The following is a 14,145-nucleotide window of genomic DNA, read 5'->3' on the forward strand; positions in this document are numbered from 1 at the left end:
TATGATGTTGATGTCTCATTCATTTATTACATTACCATGCTTTGAACATTAGTTATCACAGAAATTATTCCCAAATCTTATTCTTGGCTGTGGCAAGGTAATCTAGAACCCCCACAGCTCAGGAAATGTGAGAATGGTTCTGAAAAAAATTCTAGTGTACCTGTGTCAAGCCACAGTATGAAATGTTCTTTTCAACATCCAAGTCCTAGAAAGGGAGGGGATCCCCTGCAGATCTCAACTGGGGGCAGCATACATAAGAGAATACTCTCTCCAATCCCATGAGCTACCTGGGGCATAGGTGAAGCATCTGTAGAGTATCACTAGGTCCTCCTCCCTAATGTTGAGAGTAATATTGTCCCCAATGTGTCTAAGTGCACCTGCGTACTGGCCGAAATGCTGCCAACAAGCTGCATCATCCAGAGGCAGCTTGTTGGTGAGTGCTCGTCCTCCACAGCTCATCGTCTGGTGCCGGCCAGACAAAAAGGGTTAGGGACCACTGGGGTCTAACTCCACAATCTGCAGGAACCTGCTCTGCTTACCCTCTCTTTCCCCCAGACATCTGTAGGTAAGAAACAGACCAACTTGAAACATGGAGTTTGTACTGACCCTGGTGAGAACAGCGGTTTATGACTAAAATGCAATTACAAAATCCAGAATCCTACAATTTGGGAAACAGGAGGAGTTCATGTGTTAACACAGTGAGGAGTTGCAGATTTACTACAGAGCTTCTGCTTTAGCCTACACCATTGACATGGCCAGTATGTACATTTATAGTATATCTGCTACTCAGAGGTGGTGCTTCAACTAACTTAACAGAGCATTATGTCTAGCATTCAAAAACTACAAGTTTCAGGCAGCAGCCAGCACACAACAGAAAATAAGGGCATTTTTTGTGAATGGACTAGAAGGCTGTCTCCCTCTGTGTGGACTACTGAGAAGCAACACTAAGGGTTTGTAGACATACTTATGCTGACAGGAAAGCTTCACTTGGTGGTGTAGGTAATCCACCTCTTTCATCAACCGAGCACTGTCTACACTGGGGGTTAGGTTGGCCACAAGTGTTGCTCAACCCCTGAAGCAAGGGAGCTGTAGACCAGGCCTATCTTATTTGCCTTCTCTAACCACTTTAACAATAGCCTAAACACTAGAGTTCCCAGAGATGTTAACAAAGCTGTTAGCAGTGGAAGGGGGACAGTTAAAAACAACTGTTGATGGGGCCCTTGATGTGAGCAAGTACTTAAGGAGTCATACTAATAGCAAAGCATCCTGAGCTTGTGGAGGGCCCTTCCTTCAGGAAGATAAATAAACTGCCTGTTCCTTACCGAGTTCCTTCTGTTTGCTTTTGATACGGTTTGATATCAGACATTTTCAGCTGGCCTGTTGACTGTAGCTTAGCTATTTATGTCTAACAAATCATCCTGAACTAGCTGCCTGCGTCAACAGAATTAAAATAACCATTTCACATATTAAGAGGGGGGAAAAGGAACTGTCCATCAAATCTGTGAACTATATTTTACTGCAGTTAATCCTGTATAGGACAACATGGAGTTAAATCCCTATGAAGGTAATTAATCTCAGGGCCCACCTATGGTTTTCATACTGCTTTTAAGCATTTTGTTTATTACTACTATGTCACTTATCAATATGGCATAAGTTTATTTTAAAAAAATGCAAGCTCCAGGAAAGTAGTTTAAACTACTCTTGCTCATTAGGACCACGATCTTGGCCTAACTGAAGTCAATTATTTTTCCCATTATGATGCAACACGGACCAAGTTAGTTAGCATAAAATGTGCAAATCACTTTCTTCAATCTATAAACACAAGTTTTCATTTTTCAGTGGTTTAGGCCTCATGACTCTGAATTCAGTGGACAGTCCCACTGTAGGCATGAGGAAATACCGACAATGCTTAAAAATACACTTCTCTAAATGTCATACTAGTTGGTACATACAGTCACAAATGTCATTACCTGTTTTCTTAAAAGCCCATGCTTTGTGTACAGTTGTTTTTCAAATTCATGTACTTTGAAATATACACTAATCTTGATGTCAGTTACTTAATGCTGTACTGTCATGCTCATAACTTCCACAGGGCAGACCTGTACACGCCAGACTAGTGCTGTACATCTGAAACATACTCCAGCCTGATTCTTACCTGCAACATCCCTTCTGATTTTGAAGTTCTTCACTAAGAAGTGAGGGTGCCTGTCAAACTGCCAAATTTTATAAAGACCTTTATCCACAGAAAAGGTGAAAAGGTGCTGTAAGGGCAGTGGCATTGCAGCCTTTACCACAGTGTGTTAAAGCTGGTCTTAGATGAGAAGGTATGACCTTCCTTCCCTCTACCCTTCTAGAAAGACTTATTGAAATTCCATAAAGCAGGGGATTTGCACAGAGGAAAAAGCTACTCTTCAGCAGTAACTGATACCTCCTAACTTTGTGATTTAATTCTTAATCTGAGTCCATTATGCTCTGTAGATAAAACTGAGGGGATGCTTATTAGTTACTATAACTTGTTTATCACAATTCTTAAGACAGTCATTTTAGAGGGGACACCCAACCCCACTCTAGAAATGCACAACAGGTTTGGTCCTGCCTCTTTAAGGTTGCAAATCAGAGGAATGAAGAGCTAAGACATGTCAGGATCAGATTTTACTTTTAAGAGCCTGCAAAAAGCGAAACTGACCAACCTAGTTTTACAGCAACATGTAAACAGCATAAATGGTGAAAGTAAGTAAAGGCAACTGAATATAGGTCATCAAAAGACTAAATGCATTAAGTTGGCAGTTGCACCTGACAACTTTTGATATTCAAGTACTCTAAAGTACATTTTAAAATGATCAATTAGGCATTCTTTGAAAGAGATGTAGTTAAACATATTTGGGAAGTGTCTATTTCACACACAAGCTCATGTTCCTATTTAAATGCTTAATTTCCCACTTCTAGCAGATGCAGCAATGTATTAGTAAATATGGAAAGATGACACATAACTGCATTAAAATAAACCAAAAACTCAAATAGGAAACCATTAAAAGATGTATGTGGGAGAACATGGAGATGAAACCATGATGAAAGACTACGGTTAAGCTATATTGCATTTAATTCCCAGACCAAGTTAACTGTCCTCCTACACACTGGGATGAGAGAAGGTAGCTGGTCAGTAATCCACAAATTTTCTTAACATACTCAAGTTCTTCAGGTCAAGGAAAAATCTTTCCTCTGTAACAACACTGTACAAGTTGAAGGGACTATACACATTATTGTAAGACAAGAACTGAAAATCCAGGACTTTCTTTTGAGAAGAAAAGAGATGCTGTTCAGAAACCTGATAAGTGTCCATGGCCATTCAGTATCCTACTTAAGTCTTAAGATTTTCTGTAATTTTGGCAGGGGCTAGAGCACTCAGATTTTTAATATACACCTCTACCTCAATACAACACAACTCGATATAACACAAATTTGGATAGAACAATAAAGCAGTGCTCCGGGCGGGGGGGGAGGGGAGTGCACACTCCAGTGGATCAAAGCAAGTTCGATATAACACAGTTTCACCTATAACATGGCAAGATTTTTGTCCCCCGAGGACAGCGTTATATCGAGGTAAAGGTGTATTAATATGCACAAGGATTCTGAAGATGATCTGAAGACCATCTCTGCATTTCTCAAAAGCTTGTACCTTCTACCAACAGAAGTTGGTCTCTTAAATTACCACCTCACCTACCTTGTCTCTCATACATCCTGGGACCAATATGGCTTCAAAACCACTGCCAACAACTACGGAAGATACTGTACTTAAATATCATGTCTCCTTTTCTTTAGCTTTAGGGTTCCTCCACTGCTTTAAATTTACCATTCTAAACTATACTCCAGGTTCTGACATGACCTCCCACTTAAACGATACTATAAGTTTATTTTACAAGAAAATTAAAAATAGAACTAAAGTTTTATAAATGATTTCCTACTTCCCTCTTGGTGTTTAGAAGTCTTCAGCAACAGAGAAACTGATTATACATAAAGTGCTATCAAATGCACAAAAACTTACATGACAAAAAAAATCCAACTTTTTAAAGTCACACTAGGGATTGCATCCATCACGGCTACTAAATTTTCAGTAAAGGACTAGTTTCAAGATGACTATGTGCCTTTAAAATAAGTCTCTGCTGTTGGTTTAATTAGAAGGACTCTGAGTGGATGAAGTACATCACATGCTGTCCTCTGTTTGGCTTGAAGGCTGCTGATCTAACAATGAGGATATTAGATCATAGGACTGACCTATATAAGTTGTCCTGACAGTGTCTAAAGGTAGGGTAGATACCCAAAACAGACAAAGATGGAATACAAATGAATCATTAATAATACCTTAGGCTAACAGACTTTCTTACCTTGTCCTTGCCAATTGGGTAGAGCAGCTATTAGTATGTTCAGGCTCTCACATAGTAGGAATTCACTTCTGGGAGCCAGAAGCGAAGTAAGTGAACTCATTTTAGTCCCCTTCACAAAATAACACCACAGTTTAATATACTTCCGCTGAACATAGGTGTAGCCATGACTGGAGAAGCTTTCACAGTGTCTGGCTGAGCTATGTGTCACTTGGGTCATTCTCCTTTTACAGTAGAACCTCGGAAATATGATCAGAGTTACGAACTGACCAGTCAACCACACACCATTTGGAACCAGAAATGTGCAATCAGGCAGCAGCAGAGAGAGACAGAGAGACACCCACACACAAAAAAAAATACCATACAGTTCTGTGTTAAATGTAAACTACTAAAAAAATAAGAGGAAAGCAGCATTTTCCTTCTGCATAGTAAAGTTTCAAATTAAATCAATGTTCAGCTGTAAACTTTTGAAAAAACAACCATAACATTTTGTTCAGTTACAAACAACCTCCATTCCTGAGGTGTTCGTAACTGTGAGGTTCTATTATACTAAATTCTCTCAATGCTAGAGCCAATTGCCCTGTCCCATGGGAAGAACCTCAGTGGGGGGGCTAAAGGGGAAGAAATCTCCATAATGTTTCCCTTGTGGAATTTTCTCCCCAGTGCTTGGGTTTTCAGGCTGGGCTTGCAGCTCATGTGGAAAAGGCTGCAGGTCCTGCTCCCAAATGCTCAGTTCTCCTGGGACAAGCAAGAAACTGGGTCTATCCTTATAGAGGACCTGTGTCTCTGGTCATCCCAATAGCAATAGGGTTTTCACAGCCAGTGGCTGTACCTGCAATCCCTTATATACAGCCTCTGGAGATGATCCCACCCACTGCCCTCCCCTGCATGGATCACCACACTTATAGAGTGTTAATGTCTGGCTGAAAACATGGGGGATAAGGAAATGCTGAAATGTCTAAACCTCCTTTTCACATGGCAGGGGGAGGAGGGAGGGAATCCATAGATCTCAATGGAATGGTCTGACCAATTTTTATTAGAAGACAAGAGAATTGTCACTAATTGCCTTTGCTGCATCTGATATTTCCTCAGTTATTAAACAAACTCTGTCCTCCTCCACCTCTGAGTTTGTTCTTTAGGGCAGCAAAGACAGGAACTTTCTCTTACCTGCTGAAATGTTCCAGCTCATAGACTGAAACCATCTGTACTACATGTATATCTCTGCTAGAGACATCTTCTGGTCTCCCACTCAATCCTGCCTTCAAACAGGAAGTTAAAGCAGCTCTGGGGGGGAAAAAAAAGGATTGTGTAGCACTAAGTAAAAATCGATCATCAGATCTAGATGAATTAAAAACAAAACCTCACTATATCATGTTCTTTTGAAATCTTTTCCAATTTCCTCCCAAAAGATAGAGAAATGGACCCATGTATCTCACGAAATGAGAAAATTTTGACCTCATGAAAATTTATGACATCCAAGATCTAAACCCACCCCCGAGCTCAACAAAATTTCAATTGTGCATAACGACATTCCCTGATGCTCTTCGAGGGTTTTATTATTGCTATTTAAATTTTTTGTCTTCCCCTTCAGCATCTCTTCTGGAGGCTCCTCCTCTCCCCTCAAGTCTTCTTAGGATTCCATCCTTTGTCATCTCTTCACTCTCTCCCCATGAGGTAATTTTCTTCACTTCCCAAACTACCACTTCTATGCCAGAAACTTCCACATCTACTTCTTCACCCCAATGTCTCAACCTCTGTCCAATTACGTCTGCCTCTCTCTAACATTTCATCCTGTGATCTCAGATCAACATCAAGTGCACAGCTTATTTTCTCTGCTTTCTGTCACATACTAAATGTCTGTTCATTTTAATTTACAAACCTTAGTACATGTAGAGGATTTATCCCTCCTCTGCCCTGCAGAGAGGAACAAAAGGGCTGTTCATAATTTTCCTCCTCACCAAGACCACCCATCCACCTCCACAAAAAAAAAAACTCTCCTCAAACCAAAAAACGACCGACCTCCCACAAACCCCACATACCTCGTAGCTATTGTCTTGGCTGAGGGAAACTGGAGATAATTTCCTTCCAATGGCTTCAATGTTGCTCCTTAATTGGGTGTAGTGGTTATTAAGGATATTAAATAGTCCAAATGGGAATGATCTAAAAGAATCTTCTTTACAGTTCTGTGCATCAATTGACTCAGGGACTACTGACCAATATTTTCCAGATAGGTGCATACAGAATTACTGCTGGATCATGTCAGCTGACTTATCAAGCGGGTCCGATACCAAAAGGATAACTCTTGGATTTAGTCAACTTACTGTTTTCAAGCAGCACCACAAATTTTACAGGAGATTTGTTTATTAATTCAACTTTTATAAAACCTCAAATACTTTTCCATTTTTTAATAAAATCAGATATGCTGGAAAAATCCATTATTGTACATAAAAAATTAAACAATAATTAAATATCTAATTTTTTCTTCAGTGTAAGAGGTACAAACCAGAGTTTACACATCTAAAAATTACTTTGTTGCAACATATCTGTAACCTTCACTTTGTTTTGTCTGAATTTCTATTACTGTTTATCCTGTATGCTTTCAAGGTCAATCTCAAGTTCAAGTCTACAATTGGGGGGGGGAGGGGGAGTCAAATACATAGCACTGGCCCTGACATCTTTATCAAAATATTTGTAAAATGTGATCTTTCAAGAAAATAAAGGGGGATTGTGCACTCTTATATCTGTGTTTCCAGGATTTTCTTTGGTGGGGGAAAGTAAGAGTACAAAGAACTATTTTGTATTCCTTTTGCGCTTTTCAATAATTCTTTACTAAATTCACCAAAAGTACAAGTAACAAAGACACCAAGCACAGCCATTCATAATCAGAATAATAAACTTAAAACCATGAATTCTAACCTAAGAGCTTAGGTTATTTCTCTATACAATAATGCTATGAAAAAAGTGTAAGTGCCTCAGGCCTTGTCTACACCTATAACTTAGATCAACCTAGCTACATTGCTCAGAGCTAGGAAAAAGTTTCCACGCTGTGTGTAGTTAGGTTGACCTAACCCTCACCGTAGATGTAGACTGCTCAAGGGATTAATTCTTCCACCAACCTAGGTACCATCTCTTGAGATGGGGTGGATTTACTACAGTGATAGAAAAACCCCTTTCCATTGCTTTAGTGTTACACTACAATGCTACTGCAGTTGTACCACTGCAGCACTTGTAGCATAGACCCTCAGTCTGCAACCTCTTGAAAAATAAATCAGGTAATAATCACCAAAATATATTGTTATGAGCTGGATAAAACCTTGTTATGGAATGAGTTAAAACTTCTTTAAACTGGTCCCCCATTTAAGCCAGCTGTAAAAAACAGTTAAAAGGCCACACCTAAAACAAAGCCTAATAAAGTCTGCTCAGACACTGGCCCCAGGTGGACAGAAGGTTTGCCTCGGTATTGTGATCATGGCTAAGTCGGAGGCAGACAGAACACACAGAAACTGAGAATGGACTGAGGCTATGTCTACACTATCACTTATGTTAATCAGGGGTGTGAATAAGCCACCCACTGAGCACCATAAATTACACCAACCTAAGCCTGGTCTGCACTATGTCAGCAGGAGAGCTGCTGTCCACACAGCTGCTGACACTTGTTGGGGTGGATTAATTAAGTCGGCAGGAGAGCTCTCCTGTTTGCTTAGAGTGGCTCCACTAGAGATTTTACAACAGAGCAGCTGCATGCATACAGCCTGAGTGAGTGACACTGACAGGCTGAAGAAGCAGATGAAAGTGGGTGGCTCACCCTGGAAGACACGTGGGGAGAGGTTTTTGGGTCAGGTGCAGCCTGACAAATGCTCTTGGTCCTATTAGCAAAAGAAGCTGTTTCCTGCTATTTGATTGCCTATGTGTTCAGAAAGACAGAACTTTGTACATTCGTTGTAAATAACCAAAACTGCATCAAAGAAACACTTGACTTTCACCAATTTGTACTCCCATCTGAACTCTTATCGGCCCCCAAACTTTGACTAGCCACTTGAGTCAAAAAGGGGCAACAATACCAACTTCTTTTTTGTGCATGACAATTTAGCAGGACATGGAATGGCTGCTGCTGCAGACCATTTATCAGCAAACCCTGGGCTTTACTGAGAATTAGATTTTATGCCTGGGTGACAATCATGCTGAGTTCTAACCACACCGAGTCAGATTCTCAGCTGATGTAAATTGTCATAGCTCCATTAAAGTCAACTGGCAACCTTTTTCTCTGAGAGCTTGTCTTCACAGCAACATAACTCGAGTCTGTACACTCAAAAAACTGCATCTGAGCTAGTCTACCTCAAGCGAGAGCAACCACACTACAAAAAAAAACTGGATTTACAGAGTGATACGATTAGCAGTACAGAGTAACTGGATTAATAGAGTGGTTGGATTAGCTGCTAATGATTTGTAACTCAAGCTGTTACATCCTCACAGCAGTAGGAGCTTGAGCTTCAGCATTACTTGAGTCTCAAACTATCCCATTCCTCCCCCACCCAAACAGGTTTGAGCATAAAACACCATTTCAGGCTAATGTCTACACTACAAAGTTAAATTGCTGTAATTAATCAGCTGTTGCACATCCACACTATGTTCCTTGTATGGGCATAGTATATCCACAGTTGCAGCTCTTGTATTAACACAGAGAGCAGTGCACTGTGGATAGCTATCCCACTGTGCAACTGGCCGCAGAGTGTTTTGGAAAGGGTTTGCAATGCCTTATGGGGGCAGGTTCAATGTCACATGATGCAGGTTTCTCAATCCCATCATTCCATGGGCATCCTACTAGGTTTCCAGCTGCTTTTCAGCCGCCCTGGTCACCTGTGAGCCAGCCATGTGTGGCAGAACGCATGGATCCTGTACTGCTCTTCAGTCTTGTGCTGGCATTATAAACACAAGGCTATAAGAGGAGCTCAAGTGGGGGAGCTATTCACCAACACTGAACCCAGCCTCATCCTTGTAAAAGCGGCATGTCTGTGGCTCCGCACCAGAGGTGACTATTTGCCTCCCTTGCCTTCTGCAGCTCTTTGAACTGCTGTATGTCGTAGCCCTTCTCCTTCATGCCCCGAGCAAGTTTCTGAGGCTGGAGCAGAGCTGCACCTGCACAGCCTCCTCTCCCCACAGATCCAGGAGATCCACCACCTTCCGGGTACTCAAGGCAGGGTACTCCATGGAGCCAGCATGCTGGGCAGTTGCTATGTGACAGTTAAAGCAGCGGGAGGAGCATTGCAGTGTGTACACCTCTAGTTAGGTCAACATAAGCTGCCTTATGTTGACAAAACTATGTAGTGTAGACATGGCCTAACTCAAATTAGAGATTTGAGTATGGATGAGAGTCTAGGGGTAACACAAATTATAACTTGAGTTAATTGTGCTTGAAGACACACCCTTAGTCTTTAAGTCTGAAACTGCATCTTGAGGGGGCATCTCCCTTCTTTCACTTCATAATTTTAAAATAGTGTAAAGCACAATCAAACAAAAATATCAGCTTAAAACATGTGCCAGAGTCTCCACCACATCTGAGTACTGCTCTGTGCATGGAAGCAGGATATCTATACCAGTCCCAGTGTGAATTAGAACAACCTAGCACTACAGAAATTTACACTTAAGGCCTTTTGAATCTTTACGCCAATGGAGGATCAATGTGGCTGCGAGGAATCCCGCCATATGCTCTCTCTGTGCCTCTTCATCCCTCTCTATGCTGGGGATGGGAAGGGTGGTTGGCACAAAAGCCAGCTGTGCCTGCTTTATACCAGCAGAGTTCATTGCTGGCCATTCATGGCCACAATCTGGCCCTGAGCTTCCAGTGTTAGTAACAATGATTAGTGTGAAAGGATGAAAGCCCTGGGGCTCAACAATTTGGCTGCTGCAAGAAATCATAAAGTAGAAAAATAAATATTTACAGTCTATCCCCATTCCTGTAGTACACCTGGGAGACAACATGTTATTTGATGTCCTCATCACATCGTCTTTGCTCCCGTCTCACCATAGGCTGTAGTTCTGTACCATCTTCATTGTTTTGGGGGGTCTTTTGCTTTCTGTTTTTCTCCCACTCTGTTAGCTTGGTGCTGTGATTCACAAAACTCTACAAAGCAGAAATAAAGGACAAGGTCATCCAGAAATTTAAACTAATCAACAACCTGGTGAAACACTGAAAAGGAGGACAATTAGCATGGAGCGTTAAACCCTTCAACCAGCTAGTTCCCAAGTGGATGACACTGGAAACTGGCTATGTCTAGTGGGATGATTACAGCTGTTGAGGAGAGAGCAGTCTCTCTACAACCTCCCTTACTGGAAAGCTTTATTTCCCTCTCGCCTCAAGGGCACGGCAAGTTGCACAGCCCACGTCCAGACTAACCCGCGGCATCGACGGGTTAAAATCGATTGCTTGGGGATCAATATATCGTGTCTAGTCTGGACGCGATGTATTGATGCCCGAGCACGCTTACATCGATTCCGGAACTCCATCAACCCGAACGGAGTTCCGGAATTGACATGGAGAGCCGCGGACATCGATGCCGCGCCGTCTGGACGGGTGAGTACCTCGATTTTAGAAATTCGACTTCAGCTACGTTATTCACGTAGCTGAAGTTGCGTATCTAAAATCGATTTTAATACCCTAGTCTGGACGTGGCCACAGGGAGTTAAGGCCAGAGTTGGAGAGCCTGGTAGTAGGGATTAGGAAAGAATATACACAGCAGTGCAGTGCAGACAGGGAGTGGCTATAAATTGCCTTCTTGAGGCACAAATTAAAGTTAGACACATTCTGGTATTTGGCAAATAGTTTGTGGTTGACAGAAGGAGAAGTCTCTCATTTGAAGAAGGAAAAGTTTGGAGGGCAAGACTCCAAAAGATTCCATGCTCAAGAATCTCTCTCTATTCATGACAGAACGTAAACACATGCATAGTCTTAAGCATGTGGTTAAGTGCTGTCCTGAATGGGAACAAAAAACCAAATACACCACTACCTCGATAGACCACCACCCGATATAACATGAATTCGAATACAGCATGGTAAAGCAGCGCTCCGAGGGGGCAGGGCTGTGCACTTCGGTGGATCAAAGTAAGTTCAATATAACATGGTTTCACCTATAACACAATAAGATTTTTTGGCTCCCAAGGACAGTGTTATATCGAGGCAGAGGTGTAACTCTTCTTTTGGCCAAAGGGTTATATTCATTTATAGGAAGTTTGGGTGTTTAAACCCCCCACCCCAAAAACTGAATTCTGTGAACATTACAAGGAACATGTACTATTTCAAATCAGCTATTATGGCATCTTTTCTGACGAAATCCATCAAGAGCATCCATTTTGTATGGGTTATTTTGGCTGCTAAATTTATTTTTCATGGACCAGTAATACTGTCTTTGTCACATGGCATGTGAGGAAAAATGCAGACCTGGACAGAAAGCAGCATGAAAGGAAAGAACATCTGTCTCTTTAACCTTCCTCTCCATATGAAAGAAAAGGTCTATGTACATTTAAACATTCCACGTGCCTCTGTAACTAAAATACCTTTTACTATCACTAACTACTGAATATTTGTTTAAACTTAAACTGTCTTCCTAATCTTTCGAATGATTCTCCATCATGGATCATCAGGAGTCTGGCACAGGAATTCTCATGATACAGATAAACAACCCAGTGGAAAGAGACTGATTAAGTTTGCCAGACAAGGATGAGGTTTGTTCAAAATTGTAGTGTCTTCAGGGCTTACCATAGCTACCTGAACAACTGCTGAAAACTAGAGGGAACATTTCTGGATGCAAGTTAAGATACATTACATCTACATTTCTAGTTTTAGGTCTTCATGATGTAGATGGGGACTCTACATACTGGGTCACCTATTAATTTGTTAAGCACCAATAAATGTATTTAACCTATGAAAAACACAAACGAAGGTGGTTTTTATCCAGAGAGACTGGGTCTAAAAGACTAAAGCAGATGCACTGGGAGACCCAATGGGAGATGTTAACTTTATTATATAATTTGTATCCTTTAGTCCACATCTTCTAAGGAGCTGGAGAAGGCATTTATTGTGGGTTAGTTTTTAAGGGTGTGGGGGAGTAGGGGAAAGTGAATCTTAGGCACTAGAACACCACTTGATCAATATACTATTAAAACGTATTACTGAATTTATCTGTCTGCTGTGTCTACAAGAGTTTACCAGTAATTCTTGATCCATGAAGTATGGCTTCTCTGGAGATCCATCATTTGTTTCCATATCAATTGCAAAACAAAAGAACAGGGCATCCATGACCACTTCGAAAACCGACAAAAAGCTGTGGGCTACCAAGCAGGCAAAAAGTGCAACTAGCAACAGAGGAACTACCCACACATGGAACTCATGATGGTAGTTAAATGCCATTAGCCCTCCAAAAACTGTGAAACATACAACAAACACCTGTATAAAGGGGAAAAAAAGGAAGCAGCTATATTACAATATGCACCAAAGCTATGGCAAATTTTTTATTGGCTAATCTTTTAAAGACAATTTATTTCATAAACGGGAGAGAAGGCTTGAGATCAATCAATTTGAAACCATCTAGCTGTTCACACAGGACACATGTGGATACACAGATTTACTATCAGTTATTCTTGTCCTCCCATTCATGTCCTTGCCATATGTTTGTTATACCCACTTGTCATGCCTTGTCTTAAATTAGACAAAGTTCTAACGGGCATTAACTCTCTCTTACCATGTGTTTGTGCAGCATTTAGTGCAATGAGGCCTCTCGATGCTTCTGTAATACTAATGATAATAATGAAGTAAATATAGTAAGCGGTGAATTAAGTTCCTCCAACAAAAATGCAAGAACCTGATTCTCCTCTCATCAAGCTCATTTTACATTAGTGTAACTCCATGACTTCAACAGAGTCATACTCCCGATTTACTTAGTGTATGTGAAAAGAGAATCAGTCTCAAATCTTTGTCTTCATTATTACAGGATTGGGCCTATAGTTAGTCTATAATTAGGAGTTTATACATGGACTTTGTAAATTACAGTCTCTTACCTTTCCTAGAAAAATAATGAAGTCTCCAAAGCAATTAATGAATGCTATATTAGCAGAATTCTTTGCTAAAATAAAGAGAGCATCCTTTGCCGAGGTACAAAAATTTGTCCCATTTATGGCCGTTGTGGTGTATACATGCTGAAATGAGAGAATAAAAAGGTAGAAATCTTTTAATCTGGAATTTACTATGGGAAAAGGAAAGCCTTAAAATATCTTTGGAAATATCGATGTTGTGCTTGCACATACAAGAGTTATTTTGCATAGTCTTGCAGTTTAATTTCAAGCAAGTATATTAACTATGCCTGTAACTTCAAACTGACTTTTCACATAACTTCTGCGCTAGTTAAAAAAGGACAAAAGTAAAATTTGTGATTCGAAACTACCTCTTTCCAATTTCTTTTGGAACACTGCAGAGCCACACCCATGTCCTTTGATAACGAATAACTAATATGACATGTAAACTACAATGAAACTCGTATCTGGACATATGCCATGCTGGCCGCCTTTTCGATGTATATGCCAGCTAGAGTGTTGTGTTTGGTAAATTATACAAATGAAACAAAAAGTAACACTTGTTATTAAACTTTTCACATTTAAAAATCAATGATTAAACAAGTTTTGTATCTGACCCTTTCACTTACTATTGAGCTTTTGAATTTTCATTGACCCATAACCATAAAAAAAACTACTTCACAGAAAGACAAAATAATAATAA

At 40.6% G+C, this 14,145-nt stretch overlaps 1 protein-coding gene across 7 annotated transcripts in view; it reads right to left on the bottom strand.

Annotated features, from left to right (window-relative positions):
* Positions 1 to 9,128: 9,128 nt before the first annotated feature.
* SLC44A3 (solute carrier family 44 member 3) overlaps positions 9,129 to 14,145 on the bottom strand; it is a 166,812-nt gene continuing 161,795 nt past the window's right edge. For all 7 annotated transcript variants that reach the window (XM_030573131.1, XM_030573133.1, XM_030573132.1 and 4 more), the window contains 3 exons: positions 13,431 to 13,568; positions 12,583 to 12,819; positions 9,129 to 10,500 (listed from right to left, as the gene is read on the bottom strand). In XM_030573131.1, coding sequence (XP_030428991.1) covers positions 10,360 to 10,500; positions 12,583 to 12,819; positions 13,431 to 13,568 — 516 coding nt within the window. In that variant the 3' untranslated portion in view covers positions 9,129 to 10,359. The remainder of the gene's footprint in view (positions 10,501 to 12,582; positions 12,820 to 13,430; positions 13,569 to 14,145) is intronic.

The sequence above is a fragment of the Gopherus evgoodei genome, chromosome 8 (genome assembly GCF_007399415.2).
Source record: "Gopherus evgoodei ecotype Sinaloan lineage chromosome 8, rGopEvg1_v1.p, whole genome shotgun sequence".
NCBI classification, from domain to species: domain Eukaryota; kingdom Metazoa; phylum Chordata; order Testudines; family Testudinidae; genus Gopherus; species Gopherus evgoodei.